The sequence below is a fragment of the Schistocerca gregaria genome, chromosome 2 (assembly GCF_023897955.1).
Source record: "Schistocerca gregaria isolate iqSchGreg1 chromosome 2, iqSchGreg1.2, whole genome shotgun sequence".
In the NCBI taxonomy this organism is placed as follows: Eukaryota; Metazoa; Arthropoda; class Insecta; order Orthoptera; family Acrididae; genus Schistocerca; species Schistocerca gregaria.
In genome coordinates, this window is record NC_064921.1 from 393791381 (window position 1) to 393819190 (window position 27810).

A 27810-nucleotide genomic window follows, 5' to 3' on the forward strand; every position below is an offset into this window, starting at 1 on the left:
CTTGTTCTTGGACCATTCTCTGTTTCTATTTTACTTTTTTTTCATAGTCCAGTACACCTTCCTGTTTTCATGCTTGATCTGTGTTCAGTTTTTGACAGACTGTCCACTGGGCCCTCTTACCACTAAATCTGAGGGTGGTGTGATGGGCAATTTCCCTTGTCAGAAATATCTTTGTGTCCTTCTTAAACACTTTATACAGTGCTAATATGTGGTAAATGGGCATGAGGAGTACTGTATTATTTTCAAGGAACAGACGAGGTTCTTGGAACTAATTATTGACTAAAAGTTTACTTATCTGCAGCATCTGATTGTCGTGATTCAAAACTTAAGCTATAGTGCAGATCACGGAGAAACAAAGATGGTTTGTCTGCTGCAGTTGTGGGAGCTTCTGTATTAACCGTGCTGTCATGAGGCCTTCATATTTTAAAAGATGCAGTCAGCCGTGAATGCACTGTGTTGTTGTCCACTAGAGAATTTGTGATCAGCTGCATTTTCAGCCTCTGCAGTGTGTCTGATGTGCTCTAGTTTTACATAAGAGTGTTTCTTCTCAAAGTGCAGAAAGTGTACATAATATACATTCCGATACATAACATACCTCATTGCATGTAATCCATCACATTGGCATTTACTCAGTGAGGAGGAATTTAAATTATTTTCCAACAGGTGTGCTAAATGTGCCCCCCCCCCCCCTTCCTTTTCCCCCTCCCTACTGAAGTCAGAATAAAAAGTCTCCTCAGGTCTGTAAGAGACCAGGAAATGTATAAATAATGCACTCCCTATCTAATTTTTAAGTGTACATTTTAGATATTTTAGATGCAGCATGGTATTTTTATATACTATATGATGACCGTTCAGAGTAAGGGGAATCATTGTGTTCCGGAATTTGCCCTGTCTTCTGGATTCAACTTTCTGACAAATCTACAGTAGTTAGCACCAACTATATGAACAGGGGTACTATAAATGATCAATTTGTTTTCAGAGCACTATATTTTTTTGGAAGTATTACATGTAAGAAATATGATCAATGACTGGCTCGAACTGTACACTCACCAAGTTTTAATTTTGTGCTCTACAGATAGTCAAAGAGTGCCCCTCAGGGTTGCTAAGTTTGTTAGACATTCAGCATATCCACCTGCTGTGACTACATTACCTTAGTTTTCTATAAAAGCTGCAGGGAATGTTAAGTGAAGAAACAAACGTATGTATTTAATCAGCCATTTAGTATCCTTAACTAGATAGAGGGCTTCTCTGATTTGTCCATTGCCTTGGTTACTTGTCCGATCCACATACCATTATTTTCACTACAATTGTAATTACTATATATCTTCCACTCAAGTCTGTTCCTTGAGCCATTTTTTGTTTTCCCATCTCTCCAAGTAATTGTCAATATGCATTGCAGAGGAAACAGTTTCTGAATAGTTTTTCCATTAAACATCTCTCACTACCAGAGGTAGTGCTGGTAAAACTAAATGATTCTAAGCTTTCCTTTCTCATATACCTTCAAAGCTTGGATTTCAAAACACTGTTTACTTTCATGGAAGACTGAAGGTCATATTTACTGTTCTGTTTTATTCCTTAATATTGAACATAAAGTCGGTGTCTTTGAATGTATTGAATTGAAAAACTGATCAATTGTTTCTATGACTTCATTGTTAGTTTGCACTAGTTTCTTTTCAGTATATTAGTTTATCTTACTGTAGTTGATTTACAAGCCTACCTGCAAACATACTTTATTGAGGTCCCCCATTAATTGTTGACGTTTGTCTTTACTAGAGGACAACGAACAATACCAATGGCAAAATGAAGACGACTCCTTATGTTCCATTAACATGTATTGCATCTTTATTTTCACATTTCAGGAATCTGAAATATTCCTGTGGGACTGCTGAGAATAGTTTCAATTATGTGAAATCTACTTGTCCTACTCTTTTCAATTCTAAATTCCTTAATATATTGAATATATCTATTCATATTATAAATTAAAGTACTCAGCTGTGTTTTTCCATCTTTATGTGAAGGCTAATTTACTCAACTGTTGCAGGACTTTTGATACAGTTTTCACTGACAAGTAGACTGATTCATGAGGAAGGTTTGTGCATATAATTTATTGCTGCTTTAGTAGACAAGCTGTTTAGCTGTAGCTATTTAGTGACCTGTGCAGAGCCAGGGTAGGTTGCTAGTTCACTAATAAAGCTGCTGCTCTTTACTGATTAAAATATGCTTTTGTTTGTAATTAGTAATAATTTTAGTTGGAAACTTGTATATTACACAATGTAGGCTGATAGGTGTATAGCTTTTTACCTCTTGACAGTGTCTCTTCTTGTGTAGTAGACTAATTAAAGCATTGATCTAGTTTTTTAAAATTGTCTTCCTCTGCAAACATTATATACACAATTTGCAAGTTCGTTTTGTTCAATTCAGCAAACGTTGCTGAAACATTTTGGATATTCACTGGGTCAGTCTAGAAGTTAAAGGTCCTAGCAAAGATAAGGTCTGTTTTTGTGTGCACTGTGAGCTTATAAACTGTGGCAGGAGATTAGAGTGGCAGGTTCGCGCCACAGAGGACGTGGCTGGCGGCTGCTGTTGGGCCGTGGCGAGCAGCTAGTGTGTACGCAGCATTGGAAAAACCCAGGTGGATGCTTGACAGGGGCACATATGGCCATGTTTGGGCTCTTGGAGAAATTTATACGCCACAGACAAATTGATAAAAATAGAACTAGAGGTGTGAGTTGGCACTAATGGCCAGAAAAATATGTAAAGCTAAATTATCTAGAGGTGCCACAAAAATATGTAATAGTTTAAAAGTTATAGTTGTCTTAAAAATTGTAAATTTATTAAAGTTCAAAAGCTAATATCTTGGCAATGCTCTGGCCGATTAATGTGAACAAAGTGTCTACGAATGCGGCTAGTAGAGCTGCATCAAGCAATCGTAGCCAATTTAGCAACACATGTACCAACATCGCCACATACATACTTGTCCCCGAAGGTGGCTACCAACTCACTACTACCCATAGATGGGCGCCATGTCCAGCTCTTAGCCTCGTCAAACTCTACTGCCCTCAACGATGGCTTCCCCTTTCCAGCCTTGAAATGACTGTATAACTCAAAACAATGTTTGAAAAAAATTACAAATATTCTAAAACTAAATACAAAAACTCATATGATATATTGAAAAATATGGAAATTTTCCAGGCAATAACGATTTAAAGTCCAATTTTTTGTATCTGCTACTGTTTTTTCACTATGGTCTTGTGGCTTTATATTGCTTTTCCCAGATTTTTGATACGTAACATAAATAAATACAAAAACATACTTAATTACTCATCTACCCCTTTAAACTTTGCTGCAGCTAGTTTCGTCTCTTTAAATTCATTTATTACCAAAAACACAGTTTCTCTTAGTTGAATCCCATATTCCGACCTGTCATTCAAAATTGGTACATGTTTTGCTAAATTGGCTATGATTGCTTGATGCAGCTCTACTAGCCTCATCCGTAGACACTTTGTTCATATTAATCGGCCGATATTAGCTTTTGAACTTGAATAAATTTACAATTTTTAAGACAACAGTAACATTTTTGTGGTGCGTCTAGATAACTTAGCTTTACATGTTTTTCTGTCCATGAGTGCCAACTTGCACCTTCGTGTCACTCTCTGTTCTGTTTTTATCAATTTTTCTGTGGCATATACATTTCTCCAAGAGCACAATCGTGGCCATATGTGCCCCTGCCAAGCATCCACTTGGGTTTTTCCAACGTCACGTACATGCTAGGTGCTCGCCGTGGCCCCATAGCAACCACCAGCCATGTGCTCTGCAGTGGGAAACTGCTGCTCTAACATCCTGCCACAGTGTACAACTCACAGTATGCAAGTAACATGTTTTATCTTTTCTTACTTGCCTGTGTGGAAGTCTTTCAACCTTTGTTGTAACAATGATCTTACAAGGAAACATCACCAACCTGACCTCACAGTTTAAGGATAAAAAAAGCACACTTGCAAGATGTCAGCCCCAGTAATTGATCCCACATGAAAATTTGTGGCGTAATTCTGATAGTACACAGTTATAGTCCTCAGAAGTTACAACTTTTAAACTTTTAAGCGTGTTGGTCGTTCGTCACTCGCTTCACGCCACTAGAGCCACCTGATGCCTGGGCATGACATACTATACAGCACAGTGAGTAAGAGCTTTGTGAATTACTGTTTTGACACTGGTAACATGCTTTGATCATTGTGCACATTTTCTGAAGTGAAGTGTAACTGGTGGCAGAGTTCTCATTACTTTCAACATTTTTTTTGTTGTGATCCACAAGTCTGGTGTATATTATCCGGGACAACCTGGAGTTTCAGGAAAAACCAAGAATTGTTCATCTGGCAGAAAACTGGGATTAACTCAGGAATTTCTTAGAATTCTGGGAATTTTCCTTTGTTTTAGTTTCCAGTTAAATTTTTGTAATTTTGACTGGTAAAGACCATTACTCTAACAAAGGATATTTCTGTATTTCACTACAGCAGAATAATACTGCAGCAACAAAACATGAATGAGAGGAGAAAAAAAAAAGAAAATAAAACTTAAGTTGCAGAGGATATGCGCCATATACAACAACACCACACAGTGCTCATACAAGCGTCTGCCAGCAGCAGTGTGTCAAAGGTCTTAGGAAGTCTATGCAATGCTTCATAACAACAAATTGCCTCCGATGAGCGTGGCATCACAACTGTTTACATTAGATTCATTTGAGCATTTGTGAGCAAGATCATGTGCATGCGCAGTTGAGTCGTGTATGAGTAGTATCTTTTCCCAATCATGACTATAAAAGAGTGGCTGTTAACTATATAAGCAGTAGCAGCAAGCAGCCAGATGCTACCTGAAAAAATTTTACTGCCGCAACCAAGATGCCAGATTCATGCGTGCACAATAGGCCTGGATCTAGAGGTTGGGGGGTAACCTGGGTATCTGTCCCAGGCGGCGATTCATATTCTTGAGGAAAAAACCTTGTTTCACAAAGTGCCTAGCATCCAGTGCACATTGGTCTATCAATTATTCATATTATTTTAAAATGCATCCCTGTTCATTTTTGAGCACATTCTAAGTTGATTTCTCAATGAATCGCATGTTGATTTTTGAATGCGTGCATAGTGTACATGATGCCTCTGCCAGGGGAATCCCCATCAAATCTAGAAATAACTCTTCCTGCAGACAAAAGGGGGCAGGGCTATACGAGCTGAGCAGAATAAAGCAGAACGGGTGAATGCCAGTCGCTGTTTATATCTATCTAGTATTGCCCCATTTCGAAAATATCATTGATCCAGGGCTAGTACAGAACAGTTTGCGTTGTAGTGGGGAGGTGAATAGTCCAATGTGACACATGTTTACGTTTAGTGATTTTGCTGTTTCCTCTTCGTTCATTGCTCTAACATCAAATGAAAACAAAACAGATTTCTGTGGCCGGGAGCTATTGAGTGAATTAAAATACATTCACATAATTACAGAAGGCTAAAATATGTTTTTATTTTTACCTTTCTGACCATCAAACATTAATTGCCTTGCAGAACAATGAAGTTATTTTTGTTGATTTGTTAAAGAAATTTGGCATTTATTAATATTTTCTGCCGAGTTTGTCAGTTTATTTGAAATTTAGTGTTTAATTCCACACTATTGGCAAGTTTCAAATGTTTGGAGTAGTTCAAGTGCACGTTTTCATCTTATAGCATGTATGGCATTATGCCATAATAATGAATCAAACATGAGATAATACAGTACTGGTACTCCAAAAAAAATTACATCCGAATATAGACATATGAATGTCAACTAAAATTGAACTATGCATTTTAAAATGGTTCATGAAATACTGATGCTCTTGGAGTATCCTCTGATGTCTTGTTTATTTTATGTCATAATGTAAGATCTTTTAATGTTTTACCCTTAGGAACATAAGGGCTTCCTGCGTTGTCATAGCTGCGCAAGTGCGGTGACACCTATTATCTGGACCTCTCTGACAACTGCTGAAATGAACCTATTTCTAACATGTCACAGGAAAATATTGCAAATAGTTGTTTGAAAAGCGGTACTATCAAAGTAAATTTCCTTTCACGCAAAATGAACTATTTGCGAGAATGTAGTCAACACTCTGATTACGTCCATATAGAAGAATTTCAAGTCCAGAAGATCAGACACTTACGTCGTCATTAAAAATTTTGCTGACACATTTTGTGATGTATCTTAATGTGTAACATGAACAAAAAATATCAACACTATATGTGAAAGTGTTGCTTCTTGCTTTTCCTATTTGTGTGTTCACGCTACTTAATAATGATGTTGATGTTTGTTGACTTACATCACGTGTTTTATGCTCTGAATATCCACTGTCATTGACTAGTGAGATCACGTGACATGAGCTATGACTGGCTTACAAAAACACATCGCAATCTCGATTTCAGTGCTTCAGAAAGTAACATGTGGTGTTTGGTGGAATTTGAATTTATACTTTTGTAATATGAAAATATGCAACGTACATGTTGCTGTACATCAAAGATCTTTCCAAAATGTGTCTTTTCCCCTGAGTTTCATTTTCTAAAGTGCACTGAAATTCTGCACCAGTGTACAAAACCATAACCATTCAAAGGAGTGATAAGTTATACAGTTTTGAGGGAAAGTATACTGTCACTTACCATGGAAAAAATGTATTTTCACATGGGAGAAAGTGTATTTTTAACTGGGAAATCAAAGAAAAATCTGGGATTTTTCACCCTTGTCCGTGTACACACCGTGCAAGTGTAAATGAATGAAATGGAATTAGTGTGTCATTAAACAGTTACAGAAGTTCTGTTTAGTTATTAACATCACTGTTGCGTATTATTTTTCTTGGTATTAGAACTAGCATTATTAAAATGATGTACATTTGCAGGAGATATGCAAATCTTTAGCACGTTTTGCATTATTAAGCTGTTAATCATAAATCATTAACTTCATCTTATAATAATTGCCCAGTTGCTTAGGTTTATTCATTTACATTTTGAGATGTATATGTAGCTGCAGAATATTGTTACAAGATTGTTGTTAATATAATACTGAATGTGTATGTGTGGGAAGTTGACATATTACACATTCCTATTACTTACTATTTTTGCGTAGGATAATGTGTTCTCGTACAAGTTTTCGACGCCTCCCCCTTGTCTCTTCTCTTCTCTTCTCTTCTCTTCTCTTCTCTCTTCTCTCTTCTCTTCTTCTCTCTTCTCTTCTTCTTCTCTTCTTCTTCTCTTCTTCTCTTCTTCTCTTCTTCTCTTCTTCTCTTTTTCTCTTCTCTCCTTCTCTTTTTCTCTCCTTCTCTTTTTCTCTCCTTCTCTTTTTCTCTCCTTCTCTTTTTCTCTTTTTCTCTTTTTCTCTTTTTCTCCTTTTCTCTTTTTCTCCTTTTCTCTTTTTCTCTTTTTCTCTTTTTCTCTTTCTTTTTCTCTTTCTTTTTCTCTTTCTTTTTCTCTTTTTCTCTTTCTTTTTCTCTTTCTTTTTCTCTTTCTTTTTCTCTTTCTTTTTCTCTTTTTCTCTTTTTCTCTTTTTCTCTTTTTCTCTTTTTCTCTTTTTCTCTTTTTCTCTTTTTCTCTTTTTCTCTTTTTCTCTTTCTTTTTCTCTTTCTTTTTCTCTTTCTTTTTCTCTTTTTCTCTTTTTCTCTTTTTCTCTTTTTCTCTTTTTCTCTCTTCTCTCTTTTTCTCTCTTCTCTCTTCTCTCCTCTTCTCTCCTCTTCTCTCCTCTTCTCTCCTCTTCTCTCCTCTTCTCTCCTCTTCTCTCCTCTTCTCTCCTCTTCTCTCCTCTTCTCTCCTCTTCTCTCCTCTTCTCTCCTCTTCTCTCCTCTTCTCTCCTCTTCTCTCCTCTTCTCTCCTCTTCTCTCCTCTTCTCTCCTCTTCTCTCCTCTTCTCTCCTCTTCTCTCCTCTTCTCTCCTCTTCTCTCCTCTTCTCTCCTCTTGTCTTGTCTTGTCTTGTCTTGTCTTGTCTTGTCTTGTCTTGTCTTGTCTTGTCTTGTCTTGTCTTGTCTTGTCTTCCTACACAGTCAACATCCCACACTTAAGAGGGCTCTGGTTGTCTCCACTGTACAGTGCTTTGTGGTCAGGCATTAGGCGGCTGCAGCGGGGCGGAGCGACTGATAAACAACCAGTGCTTGCAAAACTTTAAAAGCTGTACTTTCGGAAGGTCATTACTGTATGCTGTCAGAATTGACCAATTTTTGAAGAGGGGCCAATTTCTGGAGCAGATACCTTGTATGTGTGCCTTTTCCTCCTTAGAATATGATCTTAAGTTGGTGATGTTTCCTTATTAATGGTGACTGAGACAGCACTGGAATAATTAGATCAGTGATTCTTATCACTCCTAACTTGCTAACCCCCCACTTGGCTGAAATAACAACTTTTTGTCAATTCATTTTTTTTTAATTGTGACATAATCTAGCTAGCTCATCTTTAATTTTTAAACTTATTTATCTTGTAGAATTGAGGATGGCTGATACCAGCCAAAACCAGATATTTTGTTTCAAATTATATTGTAACTGTGGCAGACAGTAAATTATTTTCACAACAAATAGTAATGTGCATCTCCAGCTCAACTAAAAAGTCGTTCTTTCCACAACTCTCAGTAAGTAAACAAGTGTCATTAATAAAACTTCCTGATGGATTAAAAAATGTGCGGGACCAGGATTCAAACATAGAACCTAACCCAAGTTGAGTCCCAGTCTGATACACAGTTTTAATCCACCAGGAAGCTTCAGTTTAGTGCACAGCCCACTGCAGAATGCAGATTCATTCTCGAAAGTTTGATAACAGTGTCATCTACAAACTTAAGATGTTTCAGCTGAGGCATATTCCTCCTAAAATTTATTCTATGGTTACGTAAATTATCAGTTCGTCTTCTTACTTCATTCTCTTTCCAGTTCTCTATTTGCTCTGTCCATCAAATTAGAGTTCTCATGCTATTACTGATGTGCCTTAATAAACTGAGATTTGAAATCCTATCTTACAGCTGCTGTTCTTCCAGGGTTTTTTTCCAAAAATATTTGAAAAGCTTAACTGAAAATCTATAAAATCAGCACAAGTAGGTTGCTCATATCGATAACTTCTGCCTGAATCCTCATTTACATCTTGCAGGTTGCTTTTGCATTAAATATCAGTTTTTAGTACTTGGTGAAAATATCAAGCCACAAGTGGCAAAAAGGATGTAACAGCTCACCTTGTCGTAAAGTTTCGTGAGCAGCTGCCATATTCACACTCTTCTATTGAAGTTTACTTTTATAACAATTAGGACCACTTATTGGTCATTAACCAGTGAAGTTAAGTATCAGAAATGCCTTTGAGTTCCTTCATAATGCAGCGTTTTAACATGTCAAATTAATACAGTGATAAAAAATGTGGTATGCAACAAGGTAGAACAGAGAAGTATGAGATAGAAGATGATGAAATAGGAGATAAGAAATGGGATGTGAAAGGGCAGAGTTAGATGGGATACTTAGTGTTGACACCAGAAAGATTGTGACACTATAAGCTTTGTTGCAGGACAGTCCACATCTGCACAGAATATACCAGCTTTTAATTCAGGAACAGGAAGTGAGTGTCATTAGGAAGTTAAAGTAGGAGTACAAGGTTGTGAATAGCTCTGAAACTATTTATGTTCTGCTGACCAGCATGCACTGCCACTGGGGAGTAAAACTTGTTCATGGTCTACAGTTTCATGTTTTCATTCGTGGGCACTGCAAATTTCAGACAATGCCCACATAAAATTTAAAATTTCTTGCAGTAACTGCAGTTACTTTGATTAACATGGGTGTTTTCATATGTGGCCTTGCCTGTGATGGTGTTAAAACATGCCAGTGGTAGGACTGGCTGGATTCATTGTAGCACAGAACACACCTAAATGGTCATGTGCACAGCCATCAAAGCTTTGACCTTGGTCGTAGATGTTTAACATGATAACTGTTCATCTGGATGCCAATGTCTCCCTGAGGGAATCAGCAAATACTTCAAGGAACAACCCACCCCCAACTGCAAGCTCTTTCACTTTGACAGAAAGTCAGAGAGAGAGAGAGAGAGAGAGAGAGAGAGAGAGAGAGAGAGACCGACCTCACCGCAAAAATGGCGTCCATACTACAGCAGAACATGAGAGTAAAATTTTGGAACAATAGATACCACTCCTGGGTTCCTTCTCTTTCTGCTCAAGTAATTTTAGACAGATTAGACAAAGAGGTTCTCTCAGACTTGATTGTGCAGCTAATCCCATCCACTCCTCCTATCTAAAGATTTTAACACACATACACTGAAGAGCCAAAGAAACTGGCACACCTGCCTACTATCATATAGGGCCTCCGTGAGTACACAGATGTGCTGCACCACAATGTGGCATAGACTCGACTAATGTCTGAAGTAGTGCTGGAGGGAACTGACACCATTAGTCCTGCAGGGTTGTCCCTAAATCCGTGAGAGTATGTGGTGGTGAAGATCTCTTCTGAACAGTGCATTGCAAGGCATTCCAGATATGCTCAATAATGTTCATGTTTGGAGAGTTTGGTGGCCAGCAAAAGTGTTTAAATTCATAGTGTTCTGGGAACCACTCTACAGCAATTCTGGACATGTGGGATGTCGCATTGTCTTGCTAGAATTGCCCAAGTCCATTGGAATGCGCAATAAACATGATTGGATATAGGTAATCAGACAGGATGCTTACGTACATGTCACATGTCGGAGTTGTATCTAGACATATCAGGGGTCCCATATCACTGTAACTGAACATGCCCCGCACCATTACAGAGCCTTCATCAGCTTGAACAGTGCCATGCTGACATGGAATGAGCATGGATTTATGAGGTAGTTTCCATGCCTGTACACCTCCATCTGCTCAAAACACTATGAAACGAGGTTCGTCAGGCCAGGCAGCGTGTTTCCAGTCATCAACAGTCCAATGTCATTGTTGATGGGCCCAGGTGAGGTATAAAGCTTTGTGTCATGCAGCCATCAAGGGTACATGAATAGACCTTCAGCTCCAAAAGCCCATATCAATGATTTTTCATTGAATGGTTCGCACACTGACACTTGTTGATGACCCAGCATTGAAATCTGCAGCAATTTGAAGAAGGGTTCACATCTGTCATGTTGAAAAATTCTCTTTAGTCATCGTTGACCCTTTTTATGCAGGATTTTTTTCCAGCTGCACCAATGTTGAATATTCGATGTTATACCGGATTCCTGATATTCACGGTATACTCGTGAAATGGTCGTACAGGAAAATCCTCACACATGTTCCAAAACTTCTATGGAATCCAAAATGATCTTCCCTGAGGTCAACTTCTACCAGATTTTCCATTTGTCTGTATACAATTAGTGTTAGTATTTTGCAGCCATGACTTTGGTAATTTTATTTATTTATTTATTTATGCATTTATTTTACCTGGCAAGATTAGGGCCTTCAGGCCCTCTCTTACACCTAACCAGGCATACTCAGGTTGAACGAGTTACAGTTTCTACTTAACATTAAGGACATATAGCCTATTATGCAGTATTGATGTTAAAGAAAAAAATAGATATTATAACAGTAGTATAATGATAATTATAACAATAAAAAATAATTATAACAATCAATAATAATAATAATAATATTAATATTAATAATAATAATAATAGTAATAATAATAATAATAATAGTGACTATGTATATGAAAGTAAACATACTTTTCTTTTCTGAATGTCAGTCCCATTGTTAGTTGGGAATTTTCTCGTTATGTTCTTGCAGCTTGTGAGTTATTCTCATCGAGCAGAGACATAAGACGATAGAATGGGGTGAAAGAGATATATAAGAGGTAGATAGGTTAGAGGAAGAGAAATAGAACGGTAAAATTCGAAGCTGTGATGGAGAGGAGAAAGAAAGAGATAGGAGGGGCACAAGAATGGTGGTTATACCGTCCCTAATATGTAAGCTTTGAGTTCCCTCTTGAATGTTGAGTAGTTCTGGATAAGACGCAGATCACAGGGGAGCGCGTTCCATAGTCGTATGGCTGAGATGGAGAATGACACGGAGAAAGATTTTGTGTTATGTAAAGGTACAGCCAAGATGATAGACGTATCCGATCTAGTGTTGCGATTGTGGAATGACGATAGGTGTTTAATGTGAGAAGATAAGTATTGGGGGCACCAGTGGCTAAGAAATCGATGAAGTAAGCACATCGTGTGGAGATCGCGTGCCGTATGTGGGCGTGTCCAACCTAGCTGGGAGTATGAAGGACTGATATGATCATACAACCGAATATTGCACACGTATCTAACGCAAGCATTCATCACTAGCTCGAGGCATCTAGAATTTTCACTATTTGTGCCGTGTTGAACTACATCGCAGTAGTAAAGATTAGGCAAGACTAGTGTTTGGACTAATTTTTGTTTAACATGGGTTGGAAATATTTTTCTAAACTTTTGAATTGCATGTAGGGAGGAGAGCGATTTCCGGCAAGCTGTGACTGTTTGTTCTTCCCAGTTTAGGTGTTCATCCAAGATTATTCCAAGGTCTTTTACTGTTTTTTGGTATGGTAGTTGGGTACCATTGAGGAGTATTTTAGGGACTGTTTCGCGAAAGTACCGGCTGATTAACTTTGGATGAGATATAAGTATGACCTGGGATTTCTTGGGGTTTAGTTTCAGACCTAGGTTCTGTGCCCATCGAGAAACAGAACAAAGATCTGCGTTCATACTCGCTACTGCGCCAGCAATGTTTTTGGGGCTTGCACTTATGTACAGTTGGATGTCGTCGGCATAAAGATGGTAGTTGCAGGAGTGAATCACTGAAGAAATATCATTAATGTACAGTGAGAAGAGTAGTGGACCAAGGACGGAGCCTTGGGGAACTCCAGAGCGCACGCTTTTCCATGATGACTTTTCCGACCCACAAATGACTTGTTGACTTCTGTTTTTGAGGTAGCTGTCGAACCATTGTATTGCGCTGTTTGAGAAATTCAGCTGTTTCATTTTAATTAGTAATATATCGAAGTCAACTGTGTCAAAAGCCTTGCTAAAGTCAAGCAGTGTTAGGATAGTAGCTTCACGTCTGTCCATAGCATGTTTAATGTCATCAGTTACTTTGATTAATGTGGTTGCTGTACTATGGTGCTTTCGAAAGCCTGACTGATATTCGTCATGGACGTTATGAGTTTTGAGGTAATCCGTCAGTTGTTCATGGACGATGTGCTCTAGGGCTTTAGGAATTGCAGGTAGTATGCTGATCGGCCTGTAGTCACCTGGCGACTTAGGGTTGTCAGTCTTGGGTATAGGCTGGATTAAACTTTGCTTCCACTCAGTAGGATATGTACTACTGACAAGAGACAGGTTGAAGATGTCTGTGATAACTGGAATAATAGTGTCTACGACGTTCTTAATCATGCCAATGCTCACTCCATCATTTCCTACTGCCTCGGAAGAGATTCTCATAATTGCCTTGTGTACTGTGCCGGTAGTGACATGTTTTAGGAAAAACTTGTCTCTCGAGAGATTGATATCTTGGGGCTGGTAATTTGTCGCTGCGTAGCAGTTTGCAGCTGTTGAGAAGAAATCGTTTAATTCTTCTGCAGACGCTTGATAAACAGCGTCAGATCTTCGCTTCCCTATACCGAAACTGCGCAGCTTTTTCCACAATGCAGCAGGTTTTGATATGCCGCATACGACAGAGCGGGCATGTCTGATTTTGGCATTCCTCACGCTTTGCTTGGTTCTGTTTCGGAGTTTCCTATAAGCTTCGTACGCCTCGGGAGTTGGGTTACGCTTGAAGGCCCTATGTGCAGCATCACGTTTATTCATTAACTGACGTAATGCAGTGGTGAGCCACGGAGCGGGAGCTCTCTTTACCTTAACAGTGCGTTGAGGAGCATGTTTATCATACAGTGCAATAATTTTGCGACATAATTGCCGAATTTTTTCGTCTAAAGTCGGTTCATCGTTTATATCATGCCAAGGGATGTCTGAGCAATCCTTTTGAAGAGCGTCATGGTTAACATTTTTTAAGTTTCTGTAGGTTACCAGGTGAGATTTTTCTTTGGTAGTATGCATTGAGTAATTTAAAAATATCACGTCATGAGCAGAGAGTCCCGGAGCGGATGTCTGATTGGCGCGGATTATTTTATCTGGTCGCTTTGTTGCTATTATATCTATGATTGTGTGGCTGTGTGGCGTGTGATGAGTTGGGTCCAGCGGTGTTAAACTCATATCATTGGAGTGGAACAGTCGCCTTAGTTTTTCGGCAGAGGGAGATTTTAACTGTAAGTCGATGTTCGTGTCGCCCATAATGATTATGTGTTCATACTGTGTCACGAGTGAGGACAGGGCAGACTGAAAGGAGGACATGGCACCGACGTTTGGAGGTTTATAGATTACTCCAATTAGCAGTTTCTGATTTGATGTATTTATTTCGAAAAACAAGAACTCTGCTTCTCCTTCGCCCTTTGCATCCGATGTGCATAGCACAGTAGGTGTCAGATCAGAGCGAACATAGGCACCCACACCACCCCCGCGTCGTGTTTCACGATCTGCCCTTAGGAGAGAGTAACCAGCGATTCGGAAGAAATGTTTGGTTTCAACCAAGTTTCCGAGACGAGGATAATGTGGAACAGCGATTGGCAGAACAGGTCACAGAACTCGTCGAAGTGAGCCGTTAGCGACTGCGCGTTCGCGTGGGCCACAAAGAGCCCGCCGCCGGAACCGGTCCGTCCCATTGTGGCCGCCTGTAGGACCGAGCGCGCTCCGTTTACCTGCTGGCCGGAAGAGGGACAAAAGCTGGATTTCGCGGGGGAAGACATGTTTACAGGTGTCCAAGGTTGTGACTGACTCAAGCGTCTGTGAACTAAAGGTGAAAAACACGCTGGAAGTATAGGAGAAGGGAGCGAAAAGAAAGATGGAAAGTGGCAGTAGTGGTTACGAAAAAGATAATAGTAGTAGTAGTGGTAGTGGCGAAGATGAAAATAACAGATATAGAAAGGCGGTTGTGAGGAGATTCCTGTTAATGGAGAATGTTAATTCCCATTTGACTGACAATATGAATATACATGAGCACTTATAATAGACAAATAAAGAAACAATATTTTTGTGAAACAATTGACTGATTTTAAATAGAGTACTTATGGTACTTATAGAAATAACGGAGCAGTATTTAAGGTAAAAAACTGAAAAGAAAGAATAAAAAAATTAACTTATATTAGACAGATTACAATATGAGACTTTGTGTCTCGCGAGATTTCGCTCAGTCTTTCAGTTCGAACATGTTTGTCACCGTTTTCCTCCCTCCTTCCGTCTTGATTACGATCCTGCCATCCTGGGTCCATACATTTTGAAGGCCAAACTGTGTGATCGCAGCGTTCAAAACTTTTAGTCTTTCGCGCGTCAGATCTTCCCTCAGGGTAACCCCACTCTTGGCGAGTTTTCTTTTCTGAGCAAACACTTCAGCTCTTTTCCGGTAAGACACAAATTTAATTATTATGGGCCTGGGTTTCATGGCACCTGGTGTCCTGCGCCCAACACGGTGGCTTCTGTCAATATCGGCCACGTCGATCTGCACGCCAAGTTTCTCACGCACGAGGCTAATGGCCAGGTCGTCGGTGTTTTCGCGATCGTTTTCAGCTACCCCGAACAAGCGCAAGCTGTTCCTTCGCTGATACTGCTCAATTTCATCGGTGGCAGCAGACAGTTTAGCCTCTAGGTCGGCGGCTTTTTTCTCTTGTGCGGCCAGGGACTTTCTAAGAGACTGGATTTCGGTGCTGTTGCGCCCGACAGACTCTTGTAGTTTGTCCATGACCGCGGCCGTCACGGAGTCCGTGATGGATTGGACGATTACGTCTAGCGTGTCTTTGCTGTGCAGCGCCGCACTCACCTGGGACCGGACGAGCTCCCCGATGTCGGGAAGCGGGGCCTCACCTGCCGCCGGAGACCGGGCGCCCGCGCTGCCTGCACCCCTGTAGCCTCGCCTGCTGCCGCTTACTCGTGCTCTTCCCATTTTTCACTCACTTATCACTTATCACTTGTGGTAATCAACGGAGAACAATACACCACGGCAAGTAACACTTGTTTAGTCGGATGCACACGTTGTGGACTGCCGCACTTCTCTGTAACACCTTCAATGAGCGGAAAAACTCGCGAGCCGAAGAAACGCGCGTCACTCAGTGGCCGCCATATTCACACCTGTCAACACCTGCTTTTCTTGGGATTGGAATTATTATATTCTTCTTTAAGTCTGAGGGTATTTCGCCTGTCTTGTACATCTTGCTCACCAGATGGTAGAGTTTTGTCAGGGCTGACTCTCCCAAAGCTATCAGTTGTTCTAATGGGATGTTGTCTACTCCCAGGGCCTTGTTTTGACTTAGGTCTTTCAGTGCTCTGTCAAACTCTTTATGCAGTATCATATCTCCCATTTAATCTTCATTTACATCCTCTTCAATTTCCTTAATATCACCCTCAAGTACACTGCACTTGTATATACCCTCTATATACTCCTTCCACATTTCTGCTTTCTCTTCTTTGCTTTGAACTGGGTTTCCACCTGACTTTTTGATATTCACACAAATGGTCCTCTTTTATCCAAAGGTCTCTTTAATTTTCCTGTAGGCGGTATCTATCTTTCCCCTAGTGATATATGCATCTGCATCCCTACATTTGTCCTCTAGCCATCCCTGCTTAGCCATTTTGCACTTCCTGTTGATCTCATTTTGGAGACATTTGTATTCCTTTTTGCCTACTTCATTTACTGATTTTTTTTTTATTTTCTCCTTTCATCAATTAAGTTCAGTATCTCTTCTGTTACCCAAGGATTCCTACTAGTCCTCAACCTTTTACCTACTTGATCGTCTGCTTCCTTTACTAATTCATCTCTCAAAGCTACCCATTTTTCTTCTACTGTATTTCTTTCCCTAGTTCTTGTCAATCATTCACTAATGCTTTCTCTGAAACTCTCTACAATCTCTGGTTCTTTCAGTTTATCCAGATTCCACCTTTCTGCAGTTTCTTCAGTTTTAATCTACAGTTCCTAACCAATAGATTATGGTCAGAGTCCACATGCACCCCTGGAAATGTCTTACAATTTAAAACCTTGTTCCTAGAGAGAGAGAGAGAGAGAGAGAGAGAGAGAGAATGAATATGTGTTGGCACAAAAGCTAGTAATGTCTCCATGATGGTATATGTTTCTAGCATTTGTTCTATATTGTGAGTAGCAACTTCCCCTTCTCATAATATTGTTAAACTATGCTACATGTAAGAAGCAGTATTTCCTTATTGTTTATAAAAACCCAAGCTGCTTCAACAGTTTGACAGGCAAGTTCAGGTTTCACTTGCCACTTATCTTGGATTCACCTTACTGGCAATCAGGAAATTGGTATACCTACCATCCATTTGATGTTTTTGTGTGTCGTAATCACATTTTCCATTTTACGTGGTAGTCAGTAGTATGACTCTTCTTATCTACCAATAATTACCATTACACTTCTCCAGAATATGCACTTTTCCACATTATTGGCTTGTTAGATACAGAAGGAATTTTGTAGTTCATCTATCCTTCTATTAAATGAACTTTGATCACTTTCTGCCCTATGATAGAAAAAATTTGGAACATCTCAGTGCTGTTGTTACAGGGGTCCTTGAGAATGGAGAGCGAGTGGACAGCATGTCTCCTATCAAGAGAAGACAGTACACAGTGTCTGACGGTATTGCTCAAGTGGTTGTACTGGAACGTACAGCACTTTGTCATCCTGAAACTGAGTACAAACTACATGACAGACTGAATATATGTTGTTATATTTCTGTATGAAAATAATTTAACTTAAATAGTATCCCACTCTGTGTTGCAAATTCGAGAGGAAGCAGTTATGTAAATTATTGGGATATGTGTAATAATCTAGTCATTTATTAACACACAGAATTATTGTACATAATTGTTGAAGCAACTCTAGAGGTAAAATACGGGAAAACATTCCTACAGATATTTGCACATACTCTGTCTCTGTGTGTGTGTGTGTGTGTGTGTGTGTGTGTGTGTGTGTGTGTGTGTGTGTGTGTGTGTGTGTGTGTGTGTGTTTGTTTGTTTGTCAGTCATGTCAAAGTGGTGATGGTACTGGGAGTGTAGCATTGTTTTAAGTGTAAATCTGTGTTTTGTCTATAAAATAGAGTTATTAACTTAGTGTCTACAAATTGTTATGCTTTTTGAAAGGTTTATTTCTTAATATTTTAATGTCTAAACACTTGTACAGTATTAATTGTTTTATATGTTATACTATTTCTTATCCCTCCTCCTCCTCCACCAACACCACCACCACCACCACCACCACCACCACCATAGCAACCCTTAATTCCTCCTCCTCTTGAAGAAAGGTGTTTGATATCAGCAATAAAAAGTTGTATGCCTCATTAACACAAACAAGTACTGATGGGAAAGGCAAAGTTAAATATTAATTCCATAATTGCTTTACTGCAATTTGGCTTCAGTTGGTATATAAGCTGGCTATTATGTAAAAAAGACATTCTGTAATAAAATGTTACAAAAAATCAGTGAACATGCTCTTTGTTATTATTTCATATATTCTTAATATATATGTATGTATGTATGTAGGTAGGTAGGTAGGTAGTTAGATACAATTACATGATCTGATGTAGATTTTAAAATGCTTTTTAGTACATTCAAGTAGAGGTCATGTAATGTTATGCTTTTTCTTTGTTCTACAGTGTTGCATGTTGAAACAATAAATCAGTGTAAGATTGATATTACGTATGCACAGCCCGGCTCGAAGGTTAGTTAGTGTCTATGGTAGATTTCCAAGAGATCTTGCTCACATCACTTTTCATTTATTGATTAAATATTGTCACTCAATTAATGTTGTTTTGAGTGTTTACTCAGTTTGGATGATATATGTGTGGTAAGAATGTGAATTGTATTCTCTCATGCAAAGTGATGAAAAAAAGTATGTGCAGTGCATAAACATTTATATAAAGCATATGGATTTGCCACCCATACTAGGGTGATTCTGCACAAACAGCTATCATCATTAACTTTCAAATAAATACATTAATGGAGGTAACCACCGAGAAATTTCTTGGGACATTTAGCCGAGGTCACTATTATTTGAAAATGGTTACGAAACTAGGAAAAGGGTGTTTATTCACTAATGAATTTGTGGTAGCTAAAGGCATTTGTGCCCAACTTTTGGCCAAAAAACAACCATTGTAAAATCTTTGGTTAGAGTACTCGCTGCTACATTTGTACATTTTAAACTAAAATTTTCAGCTAGACATTTTGAATAATGTGTGTTCAAAATGCAACACTTTCTGGATTTGATGCAAGGTCATAGATGAACTATAGGTCTGGCTAAACTTCATAAGAGATGTTCAACGATCAACATCCGTAAGTTACAGCCATTTAGATTCTTTAACTTCTTGTGTGGAAATCAAACTATGGCAGGACATATTCTGCAGCTTTCTTCAAAATATAAATTGAAGTCCTAAAGTCCTAGACTTACACAGCGCAGATGATTCTCATCAGATCAGATCAGAGCATGAGTTAAAATGTTAATACTGTGCCATTCGCCCTCACATTCCTGATCAGACTCGTGTAACTTTCATCGTCCATATTGCCATACTATTATTAGAAATGTGAAAGTAACTCTGTCTGTTACATTTTCATAACCAAACCGCTGAATCAACTTCAGTGAAATTTGATATGGAGATAGCTTGAATCACAATGAAGGACACAGGCTACTTTAGAAAGTGTGTAGTAAAAGATATTTCTTGATTTGAATAATATTATGTAAATTATTGAAAAATATCTACTTTCAAAAAAGCTATTTACTCTTTGACTTTCGAGCTTTATCATATTTGGGAAGACACTTTTATTCCTTGCTATACTCTGTGTAATGTGAGCACTTTACAAACTATGCTTATCCTGGCAGCAGCCAGACACGTGAGGGCAGCTAACATTATTGTCATAGCTACAGTAGCTTACCTGCTCACCATCATCATTACAAAACTTATGAGGTGCGTGTGTGCGTGTGTGCGTGTGTGCGTGTGTGCGTGTGTGTGTGTGTGTGTGTGTGTGTGTGTGTGTGTGTCATTACAGCTGTGCCGTCAGCCGTACGTTATTGTAAAATTTGTCAGCCACCACGTGGTGTAGCGGTGGAATGTTGTTTGACACATGGAGTGGAGATTTTGACATAACTGTTTCGATTCCAAAGAAAAATACTTCAACCCTAATGCATGATACTTACTAATGTGCTGGACACATACTCGTGAGCCAAAACAATTATTATGAGACAATCTCTCATGCACCTCCCACACTTCAGTAGTATTAGGCTTACCAGATAACAAAGGTAGGTCATCCTATATTTCACTAGCTGTTTGCAATATTTCTGACTTGACTCAGCTTTCAGTAATTTAAGTGGGGTAGTGGGTAATAATTGCATTCAACTAACTAGAAAACGTATTAAGCCAGCCTCCACAAGACCATAAAAATTGAAACAATGCCAAAATGTGATTTTAAATTAGAAGAGAAAACTTGTACACCTTCAGTTTTCCTGATTTTTATATCGAAAAGTTTTTTTTATGGGATGGTGCAACACTGGAATCGATGGGCCATTACTGATGCATAAATCTACCGCTCATCAAACTACAATGTTGTCCTGTGCCACACGTCTGGGGTGTAACTCAGTTACAGTAAATGAGTTATGTTGTGTAGAGACATAATGGATATGGATATATGTGGACTTCAGAAGAACAAAAGGCTGTAGATGTCACTGTTTCCCATATGTTCCTTTCTTTGCTCATTTTGTGGGAAACCTCCCATTCCTTATTTTATCACTCTACTTGATTTTCAACTATCTTCTGTTGCACCACATCTCAATTCTCATCTGTTCCGATTTTCGCACTGTCCATGACTCACTACCATATAGCACTGTGCCCCAAATATTCTCAAAAATTTCATACTCAAATTGAGGCTTATATTTGATACTGGTAAGCTTCTCTTGCTCGGAGTGCCCCCTTTGCCTGTGCTAGTCTGTTTTTTATGTCCTTCTTCCTTCATCCATCATGGGTTGTGTTTCTTCCAAGGTAGCAGAATTCATCGACTTTGTCATCACCAATTTTCATGACTTTGTCATAATTCTTGCTTGTACTACTCCTCATTACTTTTGTCTTTCTTTGATTTACTATCAGTTCATATTCTGTACTCATTAGACTGTTCGTTCTATTCAATTCATCCTGTAATTCTTCTTCACCTTCACTGAAGATATATTTCCCCCCCCATTAGGATAGCATTGTCTTATCACTGATACTGTTTCACCTTGAATTTTAATTCCACTCTTGAACCTTTCTTTTATTTCAGTCATTGCTTATTCAATGTATAGATTGAACAGTCAGGGCAAAAGACTACATTCCTGTCTTACACCCTTTTTAATCTCAGCCGCACAGGGTAGCCGCGTAGTCTTAGGCACCTTCTCATGGTCCACGTGGCTCCCCTCTCCCCCTCCCTCCCTGTCAGAGGTTCAAGTCCTCCCTCAGGCATGGGTGTATGTGTTGTCCATAGTGTAAGTTAGATTAAGTAGTGCATAAGCTTAGCGACCGATGACCCCAGCAAATTGGTCCCATAAGACCTTACTACAAATTTCCAAATTTTAATCTGAACACTTCATTCTTGGTTTTCCAGTCTTATTGTTCCCTCCTGTTTCTTGTACATGTTGTATATTACTCATATTTCATCTTTCCCTATAGCTTATGTCTATTTTTCTCAGAATTTCGAACATCTTGCATCATTTTACATTGTTGAATGCTTTTACCAGATCAACAAATCCTATGAATTTGTCTTGATTTTTCATGAATCTTGCTTCCATTATCAACCACATTGTCAGAAATGCCTCTCTGGGGCCTTTACCTTTCCTATAACCAAACTGATAGTCATTTAACAAATCTTCAATTTTCCTTTCCATTCTTCTTTATATTGTTCGTGTCAGCAGCTTGGATGTATGAGCTGTTCAGTAAGGTGTGCAACAGTTCTTGAATTTGCCTGGTCTTGCTGTTTTCAAAATTGTGTGGATGATCTTTTTACGTATGTTTGATGGGAAGTAGCCAGTATCGTAGAGCAATGTGAATAGTCATTCGGTTGCCACTTCCCTCCCCCAATGATTTTAGACATTCTGATTAAATGTTATCCATCCCTTCTGCCTCATTTGCGCTCAAGACTTCCAGAGATCTTTTAAATTCTGAATTTAATACTGTATACCCTGTGTCTTTCATTTCTTTTTCTACCATGTTGTCATACAAGTCCTTTCCCTCATATAAGCTTTCAATGTACTCTTTCCACCTGTCTGCCCTCTCCTCTGCATTTAACACAATTAAAAGAGGAATTTTCAGTGCAGTCTTACCCATGCTTTTAATTTCATCGAAGGTTGTTTTTGACTTTGTTTTTGACTTTGTTTGCTGAGTTAGTCATCCCAATGATCATTTCTTTTTTTATTTCTTCACATTTCTCCTGCAGCCATTTCATCTTGGCTCTCCTGCACTTCCTATTTATTTCATTCCTAAGGGATTTGGAATTACTCTATTCCTGTCTTTCCCTGGACATTTTTGTACCCAATTCTCTCACAGATCAACTGAAGTATTTCATCTGCTACCCAAGGTTTCTTCGGAGCTACCTTCCTTGTATCTATGTTTGTTTGTCCAGAACCTGTGATTGCCCTTTTTAGAGATATCCACTCCTGATCAACTGTACTGCCTAGTCTGGCATTCCTTATCACAGTATCAACATTCTTAAGTGAACTTCAAATGCGTCTCACCATTCCTCATTATTTCAATATCGCACTTCCTTCCAGACTGAGGCTTCCAAATGATTCTCTTAAACTTCAGCCTCCTCTTCATCATGTTACTAAATTGTGATCTGAGTCTCTATCTGATTTCAGAATGTCTTGTCTGATCACATTGTAATTCAGCTGGAATTTTCCCATGTCTCCCAGTCTTTTCCAAGTACTTTTCTCCTCTTGTGGTTCGTGAACAAAGTATTCTCTATTACAATCTGAAATTTATTGTAGAATTCAATTAGTCTTTCTCCTCTCTCATTTGTACTGCAAAGCCCATATTCTCATATAACCCTTTTTTCTGTTCCATTTCCGACAACTGCATTTCAGTCCCCCATGATTATTAAACTTTCATCTCCTTTTACATTCTGAATTACCTGTTCAATATTCTCATGTCCTTTCTGTATCTTTTCATTTTCTGCTTGCAGTGTTGGCATGTGTACCTAAATTATTGTTGACGGCATTGGTTTGCTGTCACATCTGAAAACAAGCCTATCACTGAACTGTACACATTAGCTCACTCTCTGCCCTAATTTCCTTTTTATAATGAATATTTCTCCCATTGCAGCATTTTCTGCTGCTGTTGGTGTGTGTGTGTGTGTGTGTGTGTGTGTGTGTGTGTGTATGTGTCATGGTGATCTTCAGTCCAATGACTGATTTGCTACAGCTCTCCACGCTACTCTACCCTGTACAAGCATCATCATCTCCAAGTAACTATTGAAGCCTACGTTCTTATGAATCTGCTTAATGTTTTCATCTCTTGGTTCCCCTCTGTGATTTTTAGCCCCCCACCCCACCCCCCATACTTCCCTCCAGTACTAAAATGGTGATCCATTCATGTATCAGAATATGTCCAACGACCCGGTGCCTTCTTCTAGTCAGGTTGTGTCACAAATTTCTTTTCTTCCCCGTTCTATTCAGTACCACCTCATTAGTTACATGATTTACCCATCTAATCTTCAGCATTCTTCCACAGCACCTAATTTCAAAAGCTTCTCTCCTCTTCCTGTCTAAATTGTTTATTGTCCATGTTTCACTTCCATACATGGCTACACTCCATACAAATACTTTCAGAAAAGAGTTCCTGACACTTAAATCCATACTTGACGTTAATAAATTTCTTTTCTTCAGGAACATTTTTCTTACCATTGCCAGTCTACATTTTACATCCTCTCTACTTCGACCATCATCAGTTATTTTGCTCCCCAAATAGCAAAACTCCTCTACTACTCTATGTGGATCATTTCGTAATCTGATTTCCAGCATCACCTGATTTCCAGCATCACCTGATTTAATCTGACTACATTCCATTACCCTTGTTTTGCTTTCGTTGATTTCTTTAAATCTCATATCATCCTTTCAAGATGCTGTACATTCCATTCAACTGCTCTTCCAGGTCCTTTGCTGTCTCTGACAGAATTACAATGTCATCGGCACACTACAAAGTTTTTATTTCTTCTCCATGGATTTTAATTCCTATTCCTAATTTTCTTTTGTTTCCTTTATTGCCCATCCAATACACAGATTGAACTACATGGGGGATAGGTTACAAACCTGTTATTTATTTATTTACACATCAAGTTCCAAAGGACCAAATTGAGGAGCAAATCTCCAAGGTCATGGAATGTGTCAGTACATGAAATTACAACATAAAAGTAATAACAGAAAAAATAAAATGTTTATGAACCCCCCAAAAAAAATCAATCCTTAAGTTTAAGTAAATGCAATCAACGATACAACAAGAATTTGCTTAATTTTTCAAGGAACTCCTCGACAGAATAGAAGGCGTGACCCATGAGGAAACTCTTCAGTTTTAATTTGAAAACATTTGGATTACTGCTAAGATTTTTTTACTTTGAGTAGTAGCTTATTGAAAATGGATGCAGCAGTATACTGCACTGAGCGAGGTGGCGCAGTGGCTAGACACTGGACTCGCATTCGAGAGGACGATGGTTCAATCCCGTTCCGGCCATCCTGATTTAGGTTTTCCGTGATTTCCCTAAATCACTCCAGGCAAATGCCGGGATGGTTCCTCTGAAAGGCACGGCCGACTTGCTTCCCCATCCTTCCCTAATCCGATGAGACCGATGACCACGCTGTCTGGTCTCCTTCCCCAAACAACCAACCAACCAAGTATACTGCACACCGCTCTGCACAAGAGTTAAGGAAGAGATATTGTAACCTAAAGTTGACGCTTGAAACCTCCAACATTCAGTTGCGTATTGTAACAAACACGGGCCACAGTCGGCGAGCAGCATCTGCAGGGACATGTTTACGATGACGACCGTGTTTGAGTGTGGCTGTAGTGCACTGTTGTGGTTTGGTCTAGCTGTCGCAGTGTCCGCATGTAGCGCTTGCTGCTATTGTTATTCTGCATTTGTCTCCGCACGCAGACCAACTGTAGTACACCGTGTTACTGGACGTCTGTGATAGTGTAGTGTTGTAGGAACTGTGACCAAGGTGTATTCGAACTCTGAAAAGGCGGAGATGATACTCATCTATGGCGAGTGTCTACGAAATGCAGCTGAAGCCTGCAGGGTGTATCCAGAATGGTACACGGACAGAGAGCATCCAACGTGCCGCACATTGCAAAACATCTACCGCCAACTGTATGCAACAAGTATGGTCATAGCACGCAAACGGGTCCGTAACAGGCCCATCACAGGAGAAGCGGGAGCAGTTGGTGTGTTAGCTGCTGTTGCCATGAACCCACTCAAGAGTACACAGGACATTGCGAGAGCCGGTGGACTGAGTCGAAGTAGTGTCATGCGCATACTGAGTCGTCACCGCTTCCACCCGTTTCATGTGCCGCTACATCAGCAATTACATGGTGATGACTTTAATCATTGAGTGCAATTCTGTCAATGGGCATTAACAGAGAATGCGTTGCAGTTCTACCTGTTTACCGATGAAGCAGGTTTCACAAACGATGGGGCAGTGAATCTACAGAACATGCGTTACTGGCCTGTGGACAATCCTCGCTGGCTCAGACAGGTAGAGCGACAGTGACCGTGGACTGTAAATGTATGGTGCGGAATCATTGGCGACCACCTCATTGGTCCTCACTTCATTGCAGGGGCCCAAACAGCTGCAACATACGTAGCATTTCTACATAATGATCAACGTTGCTCCAACATGTCCCACTGGAAACGCGTCGATGTATGTGGTATCAGCATGATGGTACACCTGCACATTCCACAATTAACACTAGTCTGACCCTTGACAGGATGTTGGATGGGCATTTCATAGGACGTGGAGGACGCATAAATTGGCCAGCCCATTCTCCTCATCTTACACCTCTGGACTTCTTTCTGTGGGGTACGTTAAAGGAGAATGTGTACCGTGATGTGCCTACAACCTCAGAGGATAAGAAACAACATATTGTGGCAGCCTGCGGCGACATTACACCAGATGTACTGCGGCGTGTACGACATTCATTACACCAGAGATTGCAATTGTGTGCGGCAAATGATGGCCACTACATTGAACATCTATTGGCCTGACATATCGGGACACACTCTATTCCACTTCATAATTGAAAACTGAAACCACGTGTGTACATGTACCTCACCCCTCATGGTAATGTACATGTGCGTCAGTGAAATATACCAATAAAAAGGTGTTAGCATGTGGACATAATGTGCTGTTCCAGTCTCTTCTGTACATAAGGTCCATCACCATACCCTTTGGATCCCTACGTAATTCGATGCTCTCCGATACACGCGATCAAACAGCGGAGGAGTGGTACTCAAGCGTCAACTTTAGGTTACAATATCTCCGGATGTAATTAACATTTTACAATGCAACAAACGGCACTAATTACGTATTTGTTTATATGTTCAGATGTGCTAACAAAGCTAACGGGGTTCCATTTAAAGAAACATAGGTTTGTGTTAATAAACATACTTCCGTTTTTTGTTATGCTTTGTATTAACCAATTACACTAGTCCCTCTCCTCACGTTCGGTCTGTGGAATCGATTCGTCAGTATTTGATGTGGTTTACGAAATACATCCAGCGGTAATGTTAGGTGACTCACCCTGTATGTATATAAAGGGAGTTACAAAAAGGTATGGCCAAACTTTCAGGAAACATTCCTCACACACAAATAAAGAAAAGATGTTATGTGGACTTGTGTCCGGAAACGCTTAATTTTAGTTTAGTCAGTATGTACTGTACTTCCTCGATTCACCGCCATGATTTCATACGGGATACTCTACCTGTGCTGCTAGAACATGTGCCTTTACAAGTACGACACATGTGGTTCATGCACGATGGAGCTCCTGCACATTTCAGTCGAAGTGTTCGTAAGCTTCTCAACAACAGATTCGGTGACCGATGGATTAGTAGAGGCGGCCTCCACGCTCTCCTGACCTCAACCCTCTTGACTTTCATTTATGGGGGCATTTGAGAGCTCTTGTCTACGCAACCCCGGTACCAAATGTAGAGACTCTTTGTGCTCAAATTGTGGAAGGCTGTGATACAATACGCCATTCTCCAGGGCTGTATCAGCGCATCAGGAATTCCATGCGACGGAGGGTGGATGCATGTATCCTCGCTAACAGAGGACATTTTGAACATTTCCTGTAACAAAGTGTTTGAAGTCACACTGGTACATTCTGTTGCGAGGAATGTGTTATAACTTTTAATCGCCAATAATTGTGTGGATATTCAAACACACTCACTTAGAAACAATAGCTGGTTACATGATAATAACTTGGTATCTCTTATTCGACTGCCGGCGCCGTTCATAGCTAGGTGGCGCTCCTGCACTCAGCCGTGTTGCGGAGTGCCTGTATCGCCATTTGTGCGTACTGTCGTGGCGGCACTGTTAAATGTCGTGGCACTGTCACAACACTTTTCCCCTCTTGAAAACAAAAAAGAACACTCACTTCCTTGGAGACATGGACAGTGCGAAGACATCCATGGCCTCTTGTGAGGCCCCGAGAAGATCCCGTGTAGAGACACGAGAGTATGGTCGAAAATGTCCAAGAC

At 39.7% G+C, this 27810-nt stretch overlaps 2 protein-coding genes across 6 annotated transcripts in view; one reads left to right on the forward strand and one right to left on the reverse strand.

The window, feature by feature from the left end:
- Positions 1-18530, forward strand: part of LOC126321992 (maestro heat-like repeat-containing protein family member 1) — a 262008-nt gene extending 243478 nt beyond the window's left edge. For 4 of the 5 annotated variants that reach the window (XM_049994248.1, XM_049994247.1, XM_049994250.1 and 1 more), the window contains one exon: positions 17618-18530. The gene's annotated coding sequence lies outside the window, so the exon portion shown is untranslated. Of the gene's footprint in view, positions 1-2041; positions 2090-17617 lie in introns of all 5 variants that reach the window. The other variant, XR_007558737.1, reaches the window with a different exon arrangement.
- LOC126335796 (uncharacterized) lies at positions 288-9942 on the reverse strand. The gene is made up of 8 exons (XM_049999260.1): positions 9885-9942; positions 9208-9250; positions 8999-9129; positions 8324-8379; positions 7150-8030; positions 3899-3958; positions 596-739; positions 288-414 (listed from the first exon to the last, which is right to left on the reverse strand). The coding sequence occupies exons 1-8, from the start codon at positions 9940-9942 to the stop codon at positions 288-290; spliced, it is 1500 nt and encodes a 499-aa protein (XP_049855217.1).
- Positions 18531-27810: the final 9280 nt, after the last annotated feature.